This window comes from Haplochromis burtoni, unplaced genomic scaffold, assembly GCF_018398535.1.
Source record: "Haplochromis burtoni strain Fernald_Lab_line unplaced genomic scaffold, NCSU_Asbu1 Contig_112, whole genome shotgun sequence".
Classification (NCBI taxonomy): Eukaryota; Metazoa; Chordata; class Actinopteri; order Cichliformes; family Cichlidae; genus Haplochromis; species Haplochromis burtoni.
Window position 1 is genome coordinate 1,107,863 of NW_024582473.1, and position 18,621 is coordinate 1,126,483.

At 40.1% G+C, this 18,621-nt stretch overlaps 1 protein-coding gene across 4 annotated transcripts in view; it reads right to left on the reverse strand.

Annotated features, from left to right (window-relative positions):
- LOC102290818 (ovochymase-2) overlaps positions 1-14,429 on the reverse strand; it is a 24,361-nt gene extending 9,932 nt beyond the window's left edge. The window contains exons 1-17 of one of the 4 annotated variants that reach the window (XM_014335527.2): positions 14,182-14,427; positions 13,603-13,768; positions 13,448-13,519; positions 13,253-13,350; positions 12,272-12,369; positions 11,998-12,170; positions 10,951-11,046; positions 10,688-10,866; positions 10,325-10,526; positions 8,836-8,868; positions 8,655-8,745; positions 8,030-8,163; positions 6,337-6,480; positions 5,779-5,903; positions 5,595-5,688; positions 5,385-5,516; positions 4,008-4,067 (exon numbers count right to left, since the gene is read on the reverse strand). In XM_014335527.2, coding sequence (XP_014191013.1) covers positions 4,008-4,067; positions 5,385-5,516; positions 5,595-5,688; positions 5,779-5,903; positions 6,337-6,480; positions 8,030-8,163; positions 8,655-8,745; positions 8,836-8,868; positions 10,325-10,526; positions 10,688-10,866; positions 10,951-11,046; positions 11,998-12,170; positions 12,272-12,369; positions 13,253-13,350; positions 13,448-13,517 — 1,729 coding nt within the window. In that variant the 5' untranslated portion in view covers positions 13,518-13,519; positions 13,603-13,768; positions 14,182-14,427. Of the gene's footprint in view, positions 1-4,007; positions 4,068-5,384; positions 5,517-5,594; positions 5,689-5,778; positions 5,904-6,336; positions 6,481-8,029; positions 8,164-8,654; positions 8,746-8,835; positions 8,869-10,324; positions 10,527-10,687; positions 10,867-10,950; positions 11,047-11,997; positions 12,171-12,271; positions 12,370-13,252; positions 13,351-13,447; positions 13,550-13,602; positions 13,769-14,181 lie in introns of all 4 variants that reach the window. The other 3 variants (XM_005928379.3, XM_014335526.2, XM_014335528.2) reach the window with 3 other exon arrangements.
- Positions 14,430-18,621: the final 4,192 nt, after the last annotated feature.

Consider the following 18,621-nt stretch of genomic DNA (forward strand, 5'->3'; position numbering starts at 1 on the left):
GACAGTGCAGCCTAGGCGGAGTAGTCGAACGCAGATTCACTGAGCGCTCAACACAGACAGCATCGTTAGAAGGAAAGTTGATAAAATAAATGACAAATTTTTTATTGTTCATACATATGCCTACCGAACCGAAAGCACTGTATCGAACGGTTCAATATCGATAGAGTATCTTTGCACCCCTAATTGTGGGATAATGTGAAAGCAAAATACTACATGAATATAACTAAGCCTGGAATGTCAAATCATTTTACTCCAATTTTGGACTCGAGTTTCCATCACTGTAAAGAAGTTAAACTACACATTCAGTCTCTGAGACACAGAAACACAATTTTGACATTATGTCTCAGTTTTTCTACGTGATAAAGAAACAGTGCAGTAGTAAATGAAAGAAATCTGTCAGCATGACTCTGGGCCTAATTTGTAAGAAGAAAATGTGTAAGATTACACAAATCTATAGTTTAATTACTCTGGTGTATTGTGAATGGCCATGACGAGATCGTTATCAATAGGAAACGCTGTTAAACTTGTAAAATTGTTATGAAAATACAGTTAAAAGTCCTAACTCATATTTTTCAAAGCCACCCTTCGGGCTGGATTGGAGTCTTTGATTCAGGAGCCTCATGTTTGACACCCCTCGTCTAAACAATAGATCCTGCATTAATAAATCTGTGCATTATATTTTGAAATGGAACTGATATAACTCTTGTTGTATCAGTTGTGTTCATGTCTTAAAAAAAGTTTTGGGTAACACCTGATAATAATCACTAATAAAAGCTTGACTCACTGAAGCTTATTTTACAGTATATACCAAGGAGGATAATAACCTTCACAGTTATCAAGAAACGCCAGCAAAATGGGTTTGTTTGAGATGATCTGCACGTTTCCTGAAAACTGCGCCTGTGTGCACAGAAAATAAAAAAAGTACTAGAGATGTTTTTTGTTTGTTTTTTTACATTTGCAAATATGAAAGCAATTTAAATGGCAAATGCCGAATCAGAAATGGTATTTAGCAACAGCAACTTTTTTAAACTGCTTTACCTTCAGTACCCATAAAATACCACTAGAGGGCGCTCTGTACCCACACATTTGCACAGCCGCCTCAGTCAGGCGGTCTGAACCAAGACTTGTCTAGAAAAAAAGTTTGATTCGCTGATCACGTGAATCCTTTTCATGCTTCCTGTTGAGGACGATGGTTGATGATGGGTTAACTAAAAATATTTTAGGTACTCAGCATGTGAAAATATATATATAAAACACAAAGCAGCACAAAGAGAAGCATGAAAACCAAAAGATGCATCTCAAATGCTTAACATTTTAAAGTCAAACGCTATCACTGCAGGTTTTCACTGCAGGTTACTCATCACCCTCTTTTAATATCAAATCAGTTAAATATTGTGAAATGAATCTAAAAATAATCTTTGGGGGAAACAGGGAGGCTATGAGGCCATAACAGTGGTGTGCTGTTGCATCATGTGATGTTTATCTCTGCTCAGCGCCTGTTGTGTTTACAAGCACCCAGACAGCCTGGTAAAAGAGAAAGCCCTGAACCCGTCTAATTATCTTAATGTAATTAATGGATTTGTGATTGAAAGACAAATAGCTATGACCTTTTTTTGGTAAAATATACACCCGCCCCTCATTTTGTTAGGTCAGCTGCACATCAACACAAATATCTAATCAGCCAATCACTAAATGCATTTAGGCATATAGACGTGATCAAGACGACCTGCTGAAGCACAAACTGAGCGTCAGAATGGGGAAGAGAGGTGATTCAAGTGAGTCTGAATGTGGCACAGCTGGTGATTCCAGACTGGCTGGTCTGAGTATTTCACAAACTGCTGACCTACTGGGATTTTCTGACATAATCATCTGTAGGGTTTACACAGGATAGTCTGAAAAATACAGAAAGAAAGTAAAAATCCAGCGAGTGGGAGTTCTCTCAGCTAAAATGATGTATTGATGATAGCTCAAATAACCACTTGTTACAACCAAGGCATGCAGAAGAGCACTTCTGAACACAAACTTTGAAGCAGATGGGCTGCAGCAGCAGAAGACCACCTGGTACCTCTCCTGTACCTAACTAAGAAAAGGAAACTGAGGCTATAATTAACACAAGCTCACCAAATCTAGACAATACAAGATTGTAATAAAAGAAAAACTTTCACTGGTCTGATGAGTATCGATTTCTGCTGCAACGTTTGGCTGTTTGCATCAGAATTTGGCATAAAAATGTGGAAACATTGATCCACCTGCAAACTGTATCAACAGTTCACGTTGGTGGTGGTGTAATAGTGCGAGGGACCCTTGGTACCAACTGAGTGTCGTTCAAACTCCACAGCCTACCCGAGCATTGCTGCTGACCGTGTCCATCCCTTTATGACCAAAGTGTGACCATCTTCTGATGAGGACGTCCAACAATAACATGTCAGAAGCTTAAATGAGCTCAAACTGGTTTCTTGAACATGACAAATCAAACTGGCATCAAACTGGCCTCGACAGCTGCCAGATCTCCATCCAATAGTAGTCTGGCTTCAGTCCTGACATCATTAAATAAACAACAAGCTTTGAGAAGTGATGATAAATCACAGAAAATATAAATTTCATAAAATTTTAGAGGCTAAAACCTGAAAATGTGACTGATCAGTTTTTACTTCTTGCTTCATGTGCATCGTTGAAAACCGTCAAACATTCAAACACACCTGCCACCTACATTCATCCTGAGTCATTTCATTTAATCAAAGTCTTTGAAACGGGGTGGAGCTTCTACTTTCTCAGAACTGGGAAGATGAGGTTCAGTTGGGAAAAAGCAACAGCAAAGCAACACCATGGTCTCACAGGTACTGGGTGTGGTTGGCGGTTAACCCGGCAGACATGCAAAGACAACTAACAGGTTTAGACAGAGAGCTGATGAAAAACAGAACAGATCAGAAAAAAATTACAAAATGTTTTCAATTAAAATAAAAAGTCATAACAGATCTGAATCCCAATTCAAAGGATTTAAAAAAAACACTGAGAAGCGAGACAGTGAGAGAGGTGAAGGTGGAACCACACACACACACACACACACACACACGAACACACACGCATGCACACACAGACACAGGTGGAACTACCTGTTTCTCAGGTGCTGTTGTCATGAGGGGCAGCCTGCCAAGGGACTCTGTCTCTGTGCAGTGCACAGTAGAGTCATTAAACATGGAAAGCTCGACTAAATGACTAGCATATACTGTATGTGATGAATGCACGTGTCTCTTCTCAGAGGACGCATTACATCAAGACTCGTGGATTTGATTCTGAAAACTGATATGTTGCACCCACATACTAGTTGTAATGCCAAAGGTCTAATGCTCTGTAACAGCAGCTCACAGGAAACCCTCAGAGCTCTACAGGGTATGAACTCAGTCAGAAACTGAAAGCCATTTCTGTATCATTTTTGGAACAGCTTGCACTCAGATATTTAGTTTTTACAGAGTATTTCTTGGAAAATATCATGACAAAAACAAAGGAGGGAATTCATGAAACAATATCATCTGTTACAAAGATTTAAAAAATAGTTCAGTTATCTCGGCCCTACAAGAAGACTGTTTGAAAAAAAGTAATACTGTGTTTGACAAATTCATGAAACAGATAACATATAAAGCTGAACAGTCTTTTGGGAATGTGTTCATCAGCCTGCTTTATACAAACTGTTGTTTCTCACATTGTAAGCCAGTGTTAAATGTCTTACTGCCATTCTAAATGCCAATGACACAGCTTTGCTGGGCCCATAACACCACCGGTGGATAAGCTCAACACTTGGAGTTGGCAAATACCATTCATTCATTCACTCATTTATTCACTCATTCCACTCCTGACCAGCGAGCAGCTCCACTGCAGCAGCTCAATATTTAATGCCTTGCTCAGGAACTCCTGAGCAGCACGGACAGACCGGCCACTGTCACTGTTCCTTATTTCTTAATTAACAAAGAAAAAACACATTAAAGACAAAAAAAGAGCAAAGCACCAACCAAAAGTTGTCAAAACATCTGGCAGATCCTCAACATCTGTCCTCTTTTGGTTCTGAAGGTCTGCAGAAAAATGCAACAAGATTTGTATCATACTTTCATGGGTAATTATTACCTTTATAGGTTTTACTTTTTAACTTTATGTCCTGAGTCTGATGACTCGGTGTTTTGTGTTTGTTTATATTAACTTTTGTTCTCGTTTATTCTGGTTATGTCTTTTGTTAAGATTTGCTGTTTGGTAGGTTTCGGTTCTGTACTCCCTCTGTTCCTGTTCTGAGTCTGTCTCTGCATATGTGTTGAGTTTCCTGTTTTACTTTGAAGGTCTGTGTTCCTCCTTCTCGTCTGTGTAATCAGTGTCAGCCCTGTCTCCCAGCTGTTTCCTCTCAGTCCTGTTCACTTCTTGTATTTAGTGTCTGCGTCTCTCCCTGCTCATTGTCGCGTCATTCCCCACTGTGCGTTTTGTCTGCCCGCCTGTTTGCTTGTTTAGTTTAGTTACTTTGCCAGTTTTCTGTTTTGCCTGCTGTCGAGCAGTAAAGCTGAGTAGTTTTAAGTTGATTTTTGCCTCCACAAGTTTGCTCTTGGGTCCACAATTCCTGCCTTCACACAGTCATGAAACTTCATTCCAGTTACATTTGGAACACCATAGTTAGAAAATAATGTCTCCAATTTGTAATTTTGATATTTGTATTTGGGGACATGGCTCTACTCTTGGCCTGAGACGTCAGAGAGCAGGGCAACAGGACTCGAGCACCGAACAGACGAGAAATATAACAACTGATAAAGTTTCATGTGTAATGAAAGGGTGTGAGATGGCACTGAGCTCATCAGCTGACCTGCCAGACTTGGATTTAATGAAAGGTAATTTTTAAGTGCAGCCATCATCAACTCAAGTGTGCAGGCATAAAAGAATATAAGGGAACGTGTGATATATATTGTTTTAAAAGTAAAGGTTTGTTTATTCTTGTTGGCCAGCATTTTTCAGAGGCTCATACTCACTAGGATACGGTAGATGAAGATAATTACACAACATTTAAAGTATTAAATTAAACAAAGCTCCACAAATTTTGTAAAGACAACAGATTATTGGGCCGGCTTACAATCATTACTATTTACTAATAGACTCATATTACTGAATGAAGAAAAAAATCATATTCACAGACAATAACTGTAACATGTTAGTCTGCACATGTAAGTGGAGTGGCCTCCAGTGGGACAGAGTTCATAACATCTTTTACTTTTACAGGGAAATAAGATGGGGCACTGAAATGGTCTGCGGGCCGGCTACATTTAACCCATCACTAATCCACTAAACCCATATCGCTAGACCTTTGGTATGTTAGTAGTTACTCAGTGGTGGGAAACACACGTGCAGTGGGGTACCTGTAATGCTGATGAATGTCAGTGTAGCCCTGAAACCCCTATGAGTGATGCTGCTGTCCGACGTAAACCGAAGCACCATGGTGCTGTGGTAGGAAAGGACAGGAGGAGGGATACTGCCGCCACACAGCAAGGCTAAACAAAGAAATGCAACAAGATACTGAGTGATACAGGTATAAAAAGATGAATTCTGATTTGATGTATCCATCCTACCAATCTCCTCTGTTCCTTCAACATCTCCCAGGACAGTGAGGGAATCATACAAGCATCTCTCCGACTCCTCCAGGTCAAAATCAGTAAACTCCAGCTGAAAATATAGAAATCAACCAGCTTCTAATCACACATGTCCTAATAATACCTTAAGAAGAATACCAGGTAGGTAAGTTGTGCAGCTCACCTTAACCACATGACCCAGAGGAGCATGGATTACCCAGTGGAGGACACAGTCATTACTGTAGGCTTGTGGGTGATTTGGACTGTGTATAGAAGCCTTATCGTCAACCAGAACAAGTGTTCCACATCCTGAGTGTGCGCGCACACACACACACACACACACACACACAAAGCACAACACACACACATCACACACACACACACACACAACACCCACACACACACCACACACACACACACACACACACACACACGACAGTTCAGTTTAAAACATTTAAAAACACTCATCTGCACACAAATGCACATCATTAGCTGCTGTTTTTAAACCTAGAGCTTGTGTGTATTTTTTAGAGTCCTCACTTAGCCTGTTGGTGTCTCAAGCAGCATCCACCTGCATAATTTGCTGTTTGTTACAAAAACCACAACCCACAGACACAGCAGAAGCTAAAATTGTGTATGAGCTGAGTACGCAGTGCGTGCATCACTCTGCCAGCTGTATAGTGTATAATCTGGATTGCATAATGCGCTCGTGTATGTTTGCAGTGTATGTTGTATTTCCCACCAGGATGAGAGTGTCCTTTGACCGCATGGTGCCTAATTACAAAGCCACTTCCTGCTCTGCTAACATCAGAGGAAAAGAGAAGTGTGGCATTGTGGGAATTATTTAGAAGAACTGGGCCGGGCAGCACACTTCCACAGAATATCCCTGAAACACAGAGGCACATGAAGACGTTTAGATATTTACACACACTTTTCTTTTTTTACTTGCAAATGTGTAAACCTGAGAGTCTCATGTTTGTGCTTTTAGAAATAAAAAAAGGGGTTTTAAATCAGTGATATGTATTCCATGAACAAGATTCTCTCGTTGTCAGTGTGTGCAGTCGGGGTGTCATTCAGTGTTTTGCAAAGACTAAACCTGTGCTTACCAGCAACATTTGGCTGCATGGTCATCAAAAAAAATCCTATAGAAAATCCTAATCCTACATTCATCAATTCATGTGAAAGAAAGAATTAGATACACCGTCAAAGCTGTGGGAAGCTTCATGTTTTCAGCCAAGCTGTTTACGATAAGATATATTATGTAGGCCAACCACATCCTGACCCCGGCACAGTTTTAACTCACAGCCAAGACACAGAAAAACTGCTACCTCTTACAGCCATTTGTAAATTATTTGAACTGGCAATAGGAACATACCCTGTATATAAAAGATGGGCATAGCCTCCACAATACCACTCACTGGGTTGTGGGCTCTGTTTGAAGCCTCATAGTGGTTTAGCAACCATATTCACTTCTTTTTAAGCCACAAGTGACCACATTTGAAGCGGAGAGGGTGGAGTGCTGAGTTATCAGCTCCTACTGGCAACGGGTGCAACATCCACATCTGCTACTTAGTATTTGTAACAGGCTAACTTACCAGAACAGACGCACAATGTTCTTAGGTCTGTGCTAAATAGCAGGTCATGTTATTTGGAAGATTTTTTTTTTTTAAAAATCCAATAAGTGACTTAGTGAAACTGAGGCCCAGCAGAGAGCCATGAGCTACAGCTGCATGTGTCATCACATGTCACTCAGTGTGGCTGCGCTTCTAATCTTAAGCCTCACCTGCATCCAAATGGACGAGGTGTAAAAACAGAGTTGTTACAAAAGGGGAGACCACATCATTTTGTTCACCAACATGTTTTCTAAAGGTATTTTAACATCGCGGTTTGAGGTTGCCATTGTGGGCACTTCTGCATGAAGCCCAGACATATCAGAAATATTACTTCTCATTTCAAAGAAGTGATATATAAGAATGTATTTTTAGAAATGTTTCACACGTCCTTTAACACAGCCATCCCCAGAGGTCCAGGCTGGCTCTGATGCATCTTTAGTACAGTATAAGCTGGTGTATTGGATTCCTTTCCCTTACAGTATCTGAATTCTTTCACCCATAAAGATGACATTTCACAACTCCTCCAATCGGGCTCCAAGTGGGAAAGAGTTAGGAGAGTCATTACTTCATGACCCCCATGGTTGCTCGTATTAAATGAATGAAGGTGAACTGAACAGAAGCTCAATAACTGGCTTTTTCTTTTTCAGTTGCACATATATTGATATTTTTCATTACATTACTACAATAGACTACATATAATGATAGTATTGTGAGACTCTGTGATTCCCACAACATACAAACTAGTTGTTATTGTTGAGGTTAGCCAGGAAATGATTGTGAGTCAGTGCACTGTAAGCTGAAATGAAGGTGTTTGAAACTCACCAACAGGCCGATGGCTTCCTACTGAAACAGTGAGTCGATCATACCGACAGTACGAGTCGTTCTCCAAGTCAAAAAGATCGAACTCCAGCAGAATACTATAACCTGGAGGAACGCTGATGCTCCACAAACACAACCTGTGGGAAGGCATGAACAGTTTAACCAGGGCACTGTATTTTCCTTCTTTACATCCATATAATCCTGAGCTAAAAGTCAAATGTTAGTTTTTTAGAGTTTCTCATCCTCACAGAATTATAGGAAATATTGATTGCCAGTTATCTTATTAAGCATGGCGTTAGCTCAGGCAGCTTCTGGCACATCGGCTGATCTCAGTGACTGCTCATATCAGCACATCTGATTCATTTGCTTTAGGCTGCACATCTGCAAGCCACTTCATAACCCACCTCCACCCCAGCTTGTCCATTCAGTCTGCATCGAAATCAATTGATATCGCATCTGTTGCATGGACTGGTTGTTGCTCTCTCTGCCATCATTTAAATTTATGCACGTAAATGGCCTCAAATATAAATCACTACAGATTGATTTACAGTGTTCTCTTGACTACACTGATTCTGACTGAGCAGGCAGTTAGCACCGCCGCTTAGTTCTTCTCTGAAGTGTCACTCACTGGTTGTTGTCATAGCGATCGCCATGGAGCCTGGGATTTTTGATTACCCCGTTAATGTCAGACACAGGCCCATCTCTCACACTGCAGAGTCCTGAGACACACGCAAACATCAAAGAAGCATGAGCACATTATGAAATATAGATGAACAAGAGTTGGTGTAATGAGTGGAAAGACAACTCACTTGATGAAACCGTTGTCTGCTGCTGGTGCTCAGCTGAAAGAAGTAGAAAGATGAAAGAGAGAACATAAATATAGATGGAAGAACTTCATCTGTCATCAGAATATTTGTTTCTGGAGGAACTGTGGACAAAAATCCACAGAGTTAAACCGCAGATTAACGTAATCTAAAATGTTCTAATTAGTTAATTCATATTTATTCAATACAAAATGTTTTTTCTCCTAATTTTCAGAATGACACTGCTGAGTTTAAACAATTCAAAAATGCCTACAGACTTGGTTTTTGTAACCTTTTCTTCTCATAAAAATAATAATAAAAATCTGTTCTAACCATGATGACAGCATCAGATTAAGTCCAGCATGCTTTGATAAAGCTCAGCCTCAAAAGTTGTCTTTGTTGGGATCCACAAAGTGACCCCATATGGAGAAGCAACAGCTTTAAATTGTATCACGTTAAATATTAATAACAGCAGCAGCTGCTAAATGAACTGCAGACAACAATCTGCTGCTCATGTTTGTGCGTCACACACTGTGTGAAAGCTAACGTCATCATACAGGGATGACACATACAAGAGGCTATGCGTCTACTGTACAAAAGTCCTGAGGAAACCCTCCTTTCTTCATATTCTGCTTGGAAAATAGGAATAATATGTTATTGTTTTCATAGATCCAACTACAGAAAGGCAAGAAATGAGACATTTTTGTGACAAACAGTAGTAACAAACTATCAGATACATCTTAACTTTTGTTTATTGTTTATTTGAGTTATCTGTTGTGTTTAGACAGTGTTAAGTGGTTTTCTTCAGAGGAAAGAAGCACTGCTCTGATAAGGGTCCGATACGAGGGCCGGAATGAAAATGAGTGACAAAGAAGTCACTGTATAAAAGGAAGACTTGGAAAGGCCTTCAGAGAGCCGGGACAGCTATTAAGACTGCTCTTTAAAAACAGTTACAAGTAAGTCGGGCTCCTTGGAAGCAAAGTATAAAGAAAGGAAAGGTGACTCACAACACTTAGAAAGCTGGGCGATTAGTTAAAGGAATGTCAAAAAGGCAAGTGTGTTTGTATATTACGTCATGAAGGTCTGTTTTTTAAGAACATATTTGAATCGATTGCTGATGAGGAAACAAAGAATCTTTACCTTCATCTCCTGATATTTCAACAAACAGACATTGTAACAGACATTCCTGTCTGTTACATCACATTTTGATGGTCAAGCAGCACTTTAAAGGTTAGGAAAACAGGTTTCTCACCACCTTAATATGTGGGTGGAGGCATATTTACTGCAATATGTTTCTACAAGCTTTAGCTACTTTTTAAGTTTGTCCCTGACTAAACTACAAAGTGACATTCAGATGTTATCAGATGGATCTCTGGGTGTAATAGCCACTTTGTAGCAGCACTGTACTACCTCCATATATGGTTATCATGTGACACACCATGCGTATCACACTCTTTAGAAGCAAATATGCTGTATATGCTGTATCAAAACCTACCCTCTCTCAATTTACGCTTGATCCAAGGCAGCAGCAGCCTGACGTCAGTGAAAATCCCCGGAGAACCTCGTTTGGAAGGGGGCCGGCTGCTGTTGTTTCCCCAGCTCCTACCACATCCTTTACCCCAGGAAGTCACACCCAGCGCCACCCAGCGATGACCTTCTGACCCTGCTGGACACACCAAAGGACCTCCTGAGTCTCCCTGGACAGAGGATGAAGTCGTGGGTCAAGGGATGAGTCAATTATTTAAAGCTCAGTGGGATAGAATGACTGATTTACGGCACTGAATTGTGCTGTAAATAGAGCATCTGTGAGGATGGAGAAAAAATCTGAAGTTATAAATAATGAAAAGATTTTTAATACCTGACAGGCATCGCTCCCTCCTGTCTCTGGGCCGGCACACAGAACTGTCATGCTCGGCTGAGGCCGGACGAGTCTCTGGTTCATCATAGAACCTTTAAGAGTTTGGAGGACATATTTACATTTGGCTCGGTCAACCAAATCCAAATGCACCTCTCTCAGAACCATAGGAAGACGACCCCCTAAGAAACAGTTACATAGATTGGAATAGATTAAAAAGCTCCAGTCTAATTTAACAATATTTAAAAGTCAGAAAAACGACATACGTTCCTTTATCCTCCCCCATCCAGCCGTCATGCAAGCAGTCTGAGGAAGGATATTGTCATAAGGTAAAGGCAGACATATCGGCTGGACACGAGCTCCTGTTGAAAAAGTCACATCAGGTCAAATTAAAAACCATGGTGGCCCGAAAGTACAAAACACAACAGAAACACAACATTCCTTGTTTCTGTTTTCACATCATTGCATCATGCTTGAATGTTATTCTCAGCAGTGTCCTTGTGTGACTTTTGTCATTGTTGAACCTGAAAAAGAATCTGTAAGTTGTACTTGCTTGCATGTGAGCTATGTGTGTCCTGTGACGAGCTATGATGCTTCAAGCAAGCATGCAGACTGCATACACATCACTGTGCTCTGAGGATCTGAAGGAACATCTTAGAGCCATTACATATTGAAACTGCACTGACCTTCAGTCTGCTGCTCCCTTCTTTGCAAAGGGTCACCGCAGCAAATCTGCATATCTGATTGGTCGGACGATCTTCCTCACAACTCTTGAGGAATTTGTCTCAAACGACGAGTGGTCACATGTTAAGTGAATGTGTTAACCATGCACTATGTAGCCACACCATCCCAGCATTTCAAGCTTAAAAATTCAGTGCAGTCAGAAAACTTCTAATGTAACAGAGACCTCCCACCTAGATTCAGATACCCGGTTCTTGTGAAATAATCCAGAAGAAATTGTTGTTGTTTTTTAAAATTTGATAGAAAGAGTTGATACAAAAGATATAATTCTATTTTTATAGTTGATTTGATCCATTTGTAGCCACATAGCTTTCTGTAATAACATTTTCTCCTTTACCATATTGATGTCTTGAAACCAGATGTGACAGATGAGGTGTGGATCTGAGAAAACATGCTGATCGACTCAATTGCAAATCATCGGCAAATGAGCGGAACTGGACTGAAATTTACACAGTAGACTTGATTTTTTACTCAATATGACCCAAAATGCACTTGTTTGAGTCTCTGAGTCGAACACAGTGATCAGTATGACACGTTATTTGATTTTGAACCAATGCGAACAGAAAACTTGCCCATCTGGATGCGTTGGTTCAGCTCTATGAGAGCTATGTCATAGTTCATCGGCAGAGCAGGGTTGTACTTTTCATGGACTGAGACAGACTTGACCAGAAAGACTTGCTCCTCCTCATCGTGTACTCTCTGGTCAAACTCTCCAACAAGGACTCTCACACCACTGAGAAACTCTCTAGAGAGAACATTCAAAGCTTATCATTTATTCCGGTTACATAAAATGTTAATTCAATTCTGCTCAATTATAAGTCGTGTCAGCGACATAACGCTTTATACTTTGACAAAGATGTGAAGCAGTGTGCAGCAGTCATTATCCAGCAGTCACTCAAGATGGATCCTCCACAGAAATGAGAGCCCCTGTTCTGGAGGGAAACCTGAGGACAGACGATCCATAAGAAGATTAAGCAGAGCCAACAGCACGAGTCAGTTTGTCACTAAAAGAAAAGGCTGGTTTACCCTTTTCTTTGTGTTTGCTATGCCAGCCTTAAAAATGACACTTTTTTCATGCAGACCCATGAATGCAAGATTCATGTAAATTGCAGCAGATGTGTGAAGTTTAAATGTTTAAAATGATGAGCAAACAAAGTTGCAGTCTCTCATATTGCAGGACTGCGGTGCTGAATAAGGTGTTTTTTTTTTTATAGCAACCCTTTAAAGCCTGAAACATTAAATAATAACCAGAGAAATATATATATATTTTTGAAAGCATTTTGAAGCATTTATTGAACCTTTTGACAATTAAAAAAAAGAAACAAGTTTCAATGCGTATTTTGTTTGCTACATACTTTATATTTTAGTGTGTGTAATTTATTTACATTTTTCTAGGGGAAAAACACACGGATGATTTAGAAGTTTTAAAAAAAACTTTCAAAAGTTTGTATGTGTCAAATATGATATACTAGGCATTAAAGGGGTTAAACCGAGCAATTGAGCAACGAAGCAATTTATCCATAAAATTCCACGGAGCTGTCCTTTTTGGTTCATAGTGTAAAAGGTTACTCCCATCTCTTTGTCATTGAGTGATCCTCAGGAAATACCAGCATGAGCAACCATGTCATGTTTGTGGAGGACAGAATACGTGGTGAGCCTGCATGGCCGCTGATAACCATCAGGGGTGAACAAGAAAGGAAAGTTCAACAATAACTTTAACCACTGATATGCATCTTTAAAGATAAGCAAAATAGCAGTCAGATCAGACAGCTAAGCTAAAGAAAAGAAAGAAAGAGAGAAACGTGAAAGAAGAACTAAATAACTTACCAACCACGGGTGTGATCCGTACATGGCTTCAGTTCCTCCTACCACCCTCAGAGAGGAAACCGTCGGGTTCCACACTTGAGAAATTCCACATTTCGAACCTAACAGAAAGCATCAACACTTTTGAGATCACTCTGTGTCATTTTAAGACATGAAAGGTTGTGTGTTCCTTTTTTCAGTACCCATCCTATTACTCACCTGTTTGAGCAGCATGGATGTCAGTGTTTACCCAAAAATACAGAGAGAGCAGAGCGGCGGTGGTCCTCATCACTAACCCAAGCATGGAGAAAAGGTCTCATACTGGGCAGACAAAAAGGTTTATAAGGACTAGCGTGATGTGAGGGTATACTCACAAACAAACCAGTAAAGGCTGGCCGTGATGGTGATTGGTGAGTTCAAATGTCGCAGTAAAAATTAGTTGGAGAAAAGTGGTGAAAGTGTTTATCATCTCAAGGTCAGCTGTGGTGAGGTGTGCAGAGTGTTATTGGTGCCTCAAAAACAGGGCAGCAGCTGTAAAGCCTTCAAGGGGGAGAAACAGTCATAAAACACGCACAAAAGGACAGAGAGCACACTTACTGCCGCACAGCCTGTGTGAAAAGAAGTGCTGACGTAAAAGCAGCCAGAGGGGGAGGAAAACGGGGAAAGCAGAGAAATAAAACGACAAAATCTTCCAAGTGTCAAAGCTGCAGCCTCTGTGAAGGAGTCCTCTGAATCATCTGACATTCAGAAAAATATTTACATTTTTAAAATTTCACACAAAAATCTCATTTTCAGAGATGTTTGCTTTATTGGATATTAGATTAACACCACTTACTGTATTGCTTGGTCAAAAAACGTGTTGTAAAAGCTTAAAAATAACAAGTCCTGATCGCATTTGTCACTTTGTGATAATAAAAAACGACAACAGGCAGCTGAAAAGTTATTTTACTTACCAGAAAGCAGCACTGTGAGAACGTTTCTCTTTTTCTTAACCTGTGCTACAAAAAAAATACCTCAACATGAGAGTTTCCTCTCCCAGTTACATTTGCAAATGACTGAGAAGTGCGGAGGAGTATTCTGCTCTGAGAGGTGGGAATTAGATACACACCGAGTGTGGCATATCAGCAAAGTAGCAGTATCAGTAGAGTATTCCCAAAAGGAAAGTGTACTGTAGATATTTTAAGAAATACATTGTTCCAACTAAAACCAGTGGGTTACAGGTAAAAACAGATTTTCATCCAAAGCTGCTCATATTGTTTCATTAACAGCCAGGAAGACATGAGTGTGCAGGTATGAGCATAATAATCTATTAGGTTAATATATTTATATATCCTCTCTTCTGGCTCTGCTTTGGGCTCCACCAACTACCAGCTTCATGCTAACTTTGTAACCAGATTTGCTGACCATATAAAGCACAGACGGCATAAAAGATCCACTTAATTCTCAGATCCTAAAGTGAAGCCTAAGTGCCTTAAACCTGCATCTCTTTTAACTCCACCAGAGGTTGATGTCTGTGGTTGCAAAAAGAATTGTGGTTTCTACAGAGTGAGTTTATTGATGTAGTAAATTACTTATACTGAATAAAACATTGAATTCATTTTGCAAGTTTTGATCATTCTAAAGGCCGTTACACATCGTATGTGTGATGAAAAAAATGATACAACATGCCGAATCTTCCATATCTGACCTCGTTGTGCACTGTAAAAATAAAATTATGTCAACATCAAGCAACATCCTGTTTTGTTGTGTCTGAGGTTACTATTTCCATCTCGCTGTGTAATCTCTACCGCTGTGCGATTTGAGGTACGAGCTCGCTTGTTGCCAAATTTAGTGATCCGATTAGTTAGATCTGTTGTATCTGAAAAATCAGAAGAATCGAGCTTGGTTCTGAGTATGCTTTTGGTGTGAGCGGCTGCATTATGAATAGTCCGAAAAACATTTTTAATGCATGAAAGATTCACATGGATTTTACGTGTCCTGAAGGCCTTGAGACTCAAAAAAGGTGGATTGTGCAGGATATCACCATCAGAATTGACCCTCACTCATCACACCAAGATGGCAACTGGGAACACACTCATCTCAGGGTTTTTAAACAGGAGTTCACAAACCAGTGGGTAGCTACGTCCATCTTTTGCACGGTCCATGGCCTAAATCATAAAAAGTAGCATTGCAGGCCACGGAACCACGACGACGAGCTGAAAGACGTTAAAAAGCTCCACAGATTTGAGGTGAACTGCAGATTACAAATTTCTCATATTATTACATGACAACTCAATAAATTACATGACAACTATGACAGGCACAACCACAAGTATCCCTGCTATCAACTTTCCACATTCTCATTTCCCGGCTTTACTCAGCAATCCCACGGAGGGTTTTCCAAGTAACTCACATGAAAACACTTCCAAAAGCTTTCATAAAGTACTTATAGATTGAATCGCCATTTTGTTAACAAGTACACAAATGAGCAGCTATTGACCACGAGTGTTTAAAAGCCTGCACATGAGCATTCCCTGAATTAAAAAATGGAATAGACGTTTAGTGTGTATTTATGTGAGTGTTTTCTGCCTCGGGGCTCCCACTCTAAGCCTTATAAGCCCCCTGCTTCCTGTTTATGCAGCCCAGTGGCCCAGACCCCACAGGGTGTACATGGCTGGATGTGACTCAGTGCTTGGCATAGTTGCTTGGCCACAGTTGCCGGGGCTGCTGTTGCCAGGTGTTGCAGAGAGACGCGTAAAATACCGTGCTGTCGGTAACAATTGGCATAAACAATAAATGGAAGCGTGAAACGAGGTCAGCCTTCAACGGATCATTGTCTTCATTTCTCTTGTTTGTGTAAAGCTGGACAAGAGGAGCGATGAAAGGTTCCCCCCTCACACATAAATCCAGATCGATGTCTGAGCAATATGTAGTAGCTGTACACAATAGCATCCGATTGGTAGGAAGCAATTCAGTCTTTATAAATTCTTTATGTAAAAGAGGAAGCATTAACATGCGGGCACAGAAGGCTTAGCACTTCAGTAAACAAACTTTAACCTCAATCAGACTAATATTGTTTCCAACCTGAAATGTTGTGCTTAAAGAAGCCTGATTATACAGGTAAAGTTTACAGGTCTTGAGTACAATAAAAATTAATGTTGTGTTCCAAATATTAAGCCAATTCTTCACACAAGGACCCCAGATTGTACATCTACTTTCAAACCAAACTATGTTGCATGTTTACATCTGCTTTTTCCCCGAACTCACTGTGTACGTTTATCCCAGCCTTGTTAGTGGGATTCTGGATCCAGTTTCTAAGAGCATTTACTAACTAAAAAAAAAGAACTAACTTAGCAAAATATCAGAATACAAAAAGAACAAAGTACCTGCAAATAACCAAAACTAATGTGAGCAAATGTGCAGTGTTAAAAACTCCAATCAAATTAAAAACCATGCTGGTTCTTCCACATAATGGTATGCATGTAATATTTGTTTTATTACTCTCCCAGTCAGATACTTGAAATTAAGGGTAAGACTCCCTAATTAAGGCCATGTTTGACACAGTCTACTTGAACTCACCTCCACAAATTCAAGAACCAAACCCCTCGAACACTTTGAGCGTTTGTAACTGATTTATCTGGCAAAAACATAGGAGCTGCGATGCTGTACAACCCATCCAAGAAGTTTTTTGCTACACTTTTGGTGAGAAAACTTCTAGTATTTTATAATTCTCTTGCTTAGCAGTATTTATCTTGCAAATCAAACTTTGCAGAATTAGCTGATAACTCCATCCTCTTGCTCAGAGATCACTATTGGCTCCAAAACACCAACATTGAGGTTGGTAAAGCTGATATAACGATGGCAACACACATCTTTAAAATACAGTTTATGGTCACAGTAGCTTGCTAATGTCATGAATGACATTTCAATCTTTGATTGAAGTGCAGACTTTCAGTTTTAATTCAAGTGATTTAACAAAGTACACCATTAAATGTTTAGGAATTACAGCCATTTTTATACACAATGGCCCATTTTCAGAGGCTCAAACACTAATTTGACAACTATATGACAAACAGCACCTTTTCCTTTTTTATTCAAGGACAGACAAAACAGAAAAGATCTGGGATTGATCCAAGTGAATTTGGGAGCAGTTTACGGAAACTCAATATAAGGTCCAAAGAGAAGTTGATGCAAGCGAAGGAAGCCATTGTGTCATTGTCCCAACACTTATGGATTTAGGCCAGTCCACAGATTTACAGTGCTCTGATTTTATCAATACAAAGAGTGTGACGGAACTGTGTGAACATCTGAGATCATAAATCTGAGTCAGAAAATTAGACAACTACTTATCCAAATAACTGCACTTACTCAGATCTCCAGCAATACGCCACCAGGTCTGAAATAGTGTTGATGAAAGGACATTAGTGAAGTATACACACACCAACTGTGGCGCAACAAACTGCATGTTGATAAAACCTGGTAAGATGGAATCTCTCATGACCGCAGTCTTGTTGGAATGCAGACTCCAGCATCCACAACCTTTCTTCTGGAGGTGCTTTTTACTTACATTAATCATGTTACCCACTCCTGTCCGGGCTCACACAGTGTGACTGAGCTTTCAGAACTGTGGCAAGACTGGTTTTAGACTTAAAAGTGTGCAAAATAAAGGTTAACACAGTGCAGCGTCAATGATCGGCTTCTGAGCCTTTATTAGAAATGCAGCCCTTCCAGTCGTGGTTTCTAGAAAATGAAAACAGCCATCAAAAATGATGACAGGCCAATCCTCTCATCCCTGAAGTATAATCCTGATCATATTGAATCTTAATGGAGCCGTCTAATAGCTTCCACTTTAATCTGGCTTCCAGATACAGCGCGTGAGGTGGAGTGCTGATCTGTAATGCACTACAGGAAACAGGAAAACAGGTCAGCTGGACAGATTGAGACTAATGGTTCAGTCATGTGATTTACAGCTGTGTGCCAGAATGACTCAACTACAAAAGAAAAACAACTTCTGAACTAGAAGATTAAACATTGTTTATTCCTTCTTTTTGGTTTACAAACAAAAGGCACCCATTGATATATTTTGAGGAGTGTCACATTAAAATGAATGACAAGAATCCCTTTCCCAACTTCTGAGAGTAGAGTGGGACCGATATTCATCACTGCACTCAAAGTAGGAGCGATTAAACAGGCCTCCCCTCAAGAACCTCACATTTTAAAAATCAAACACTGAAACTAAATCATTTTAAATGCATTCACAACCACTGATGAAAGCTTTATTCTGCACCTTAAACGTGCCCTGCGATCAACTGATCATTTAAAAAGGCCAAATAAAACTACCGCTCCTCCTTTGATGCAGGGGATAAATACTCAGGACATCGAGTCTTTTTAAAACCCCTGAAAACACATTTTAA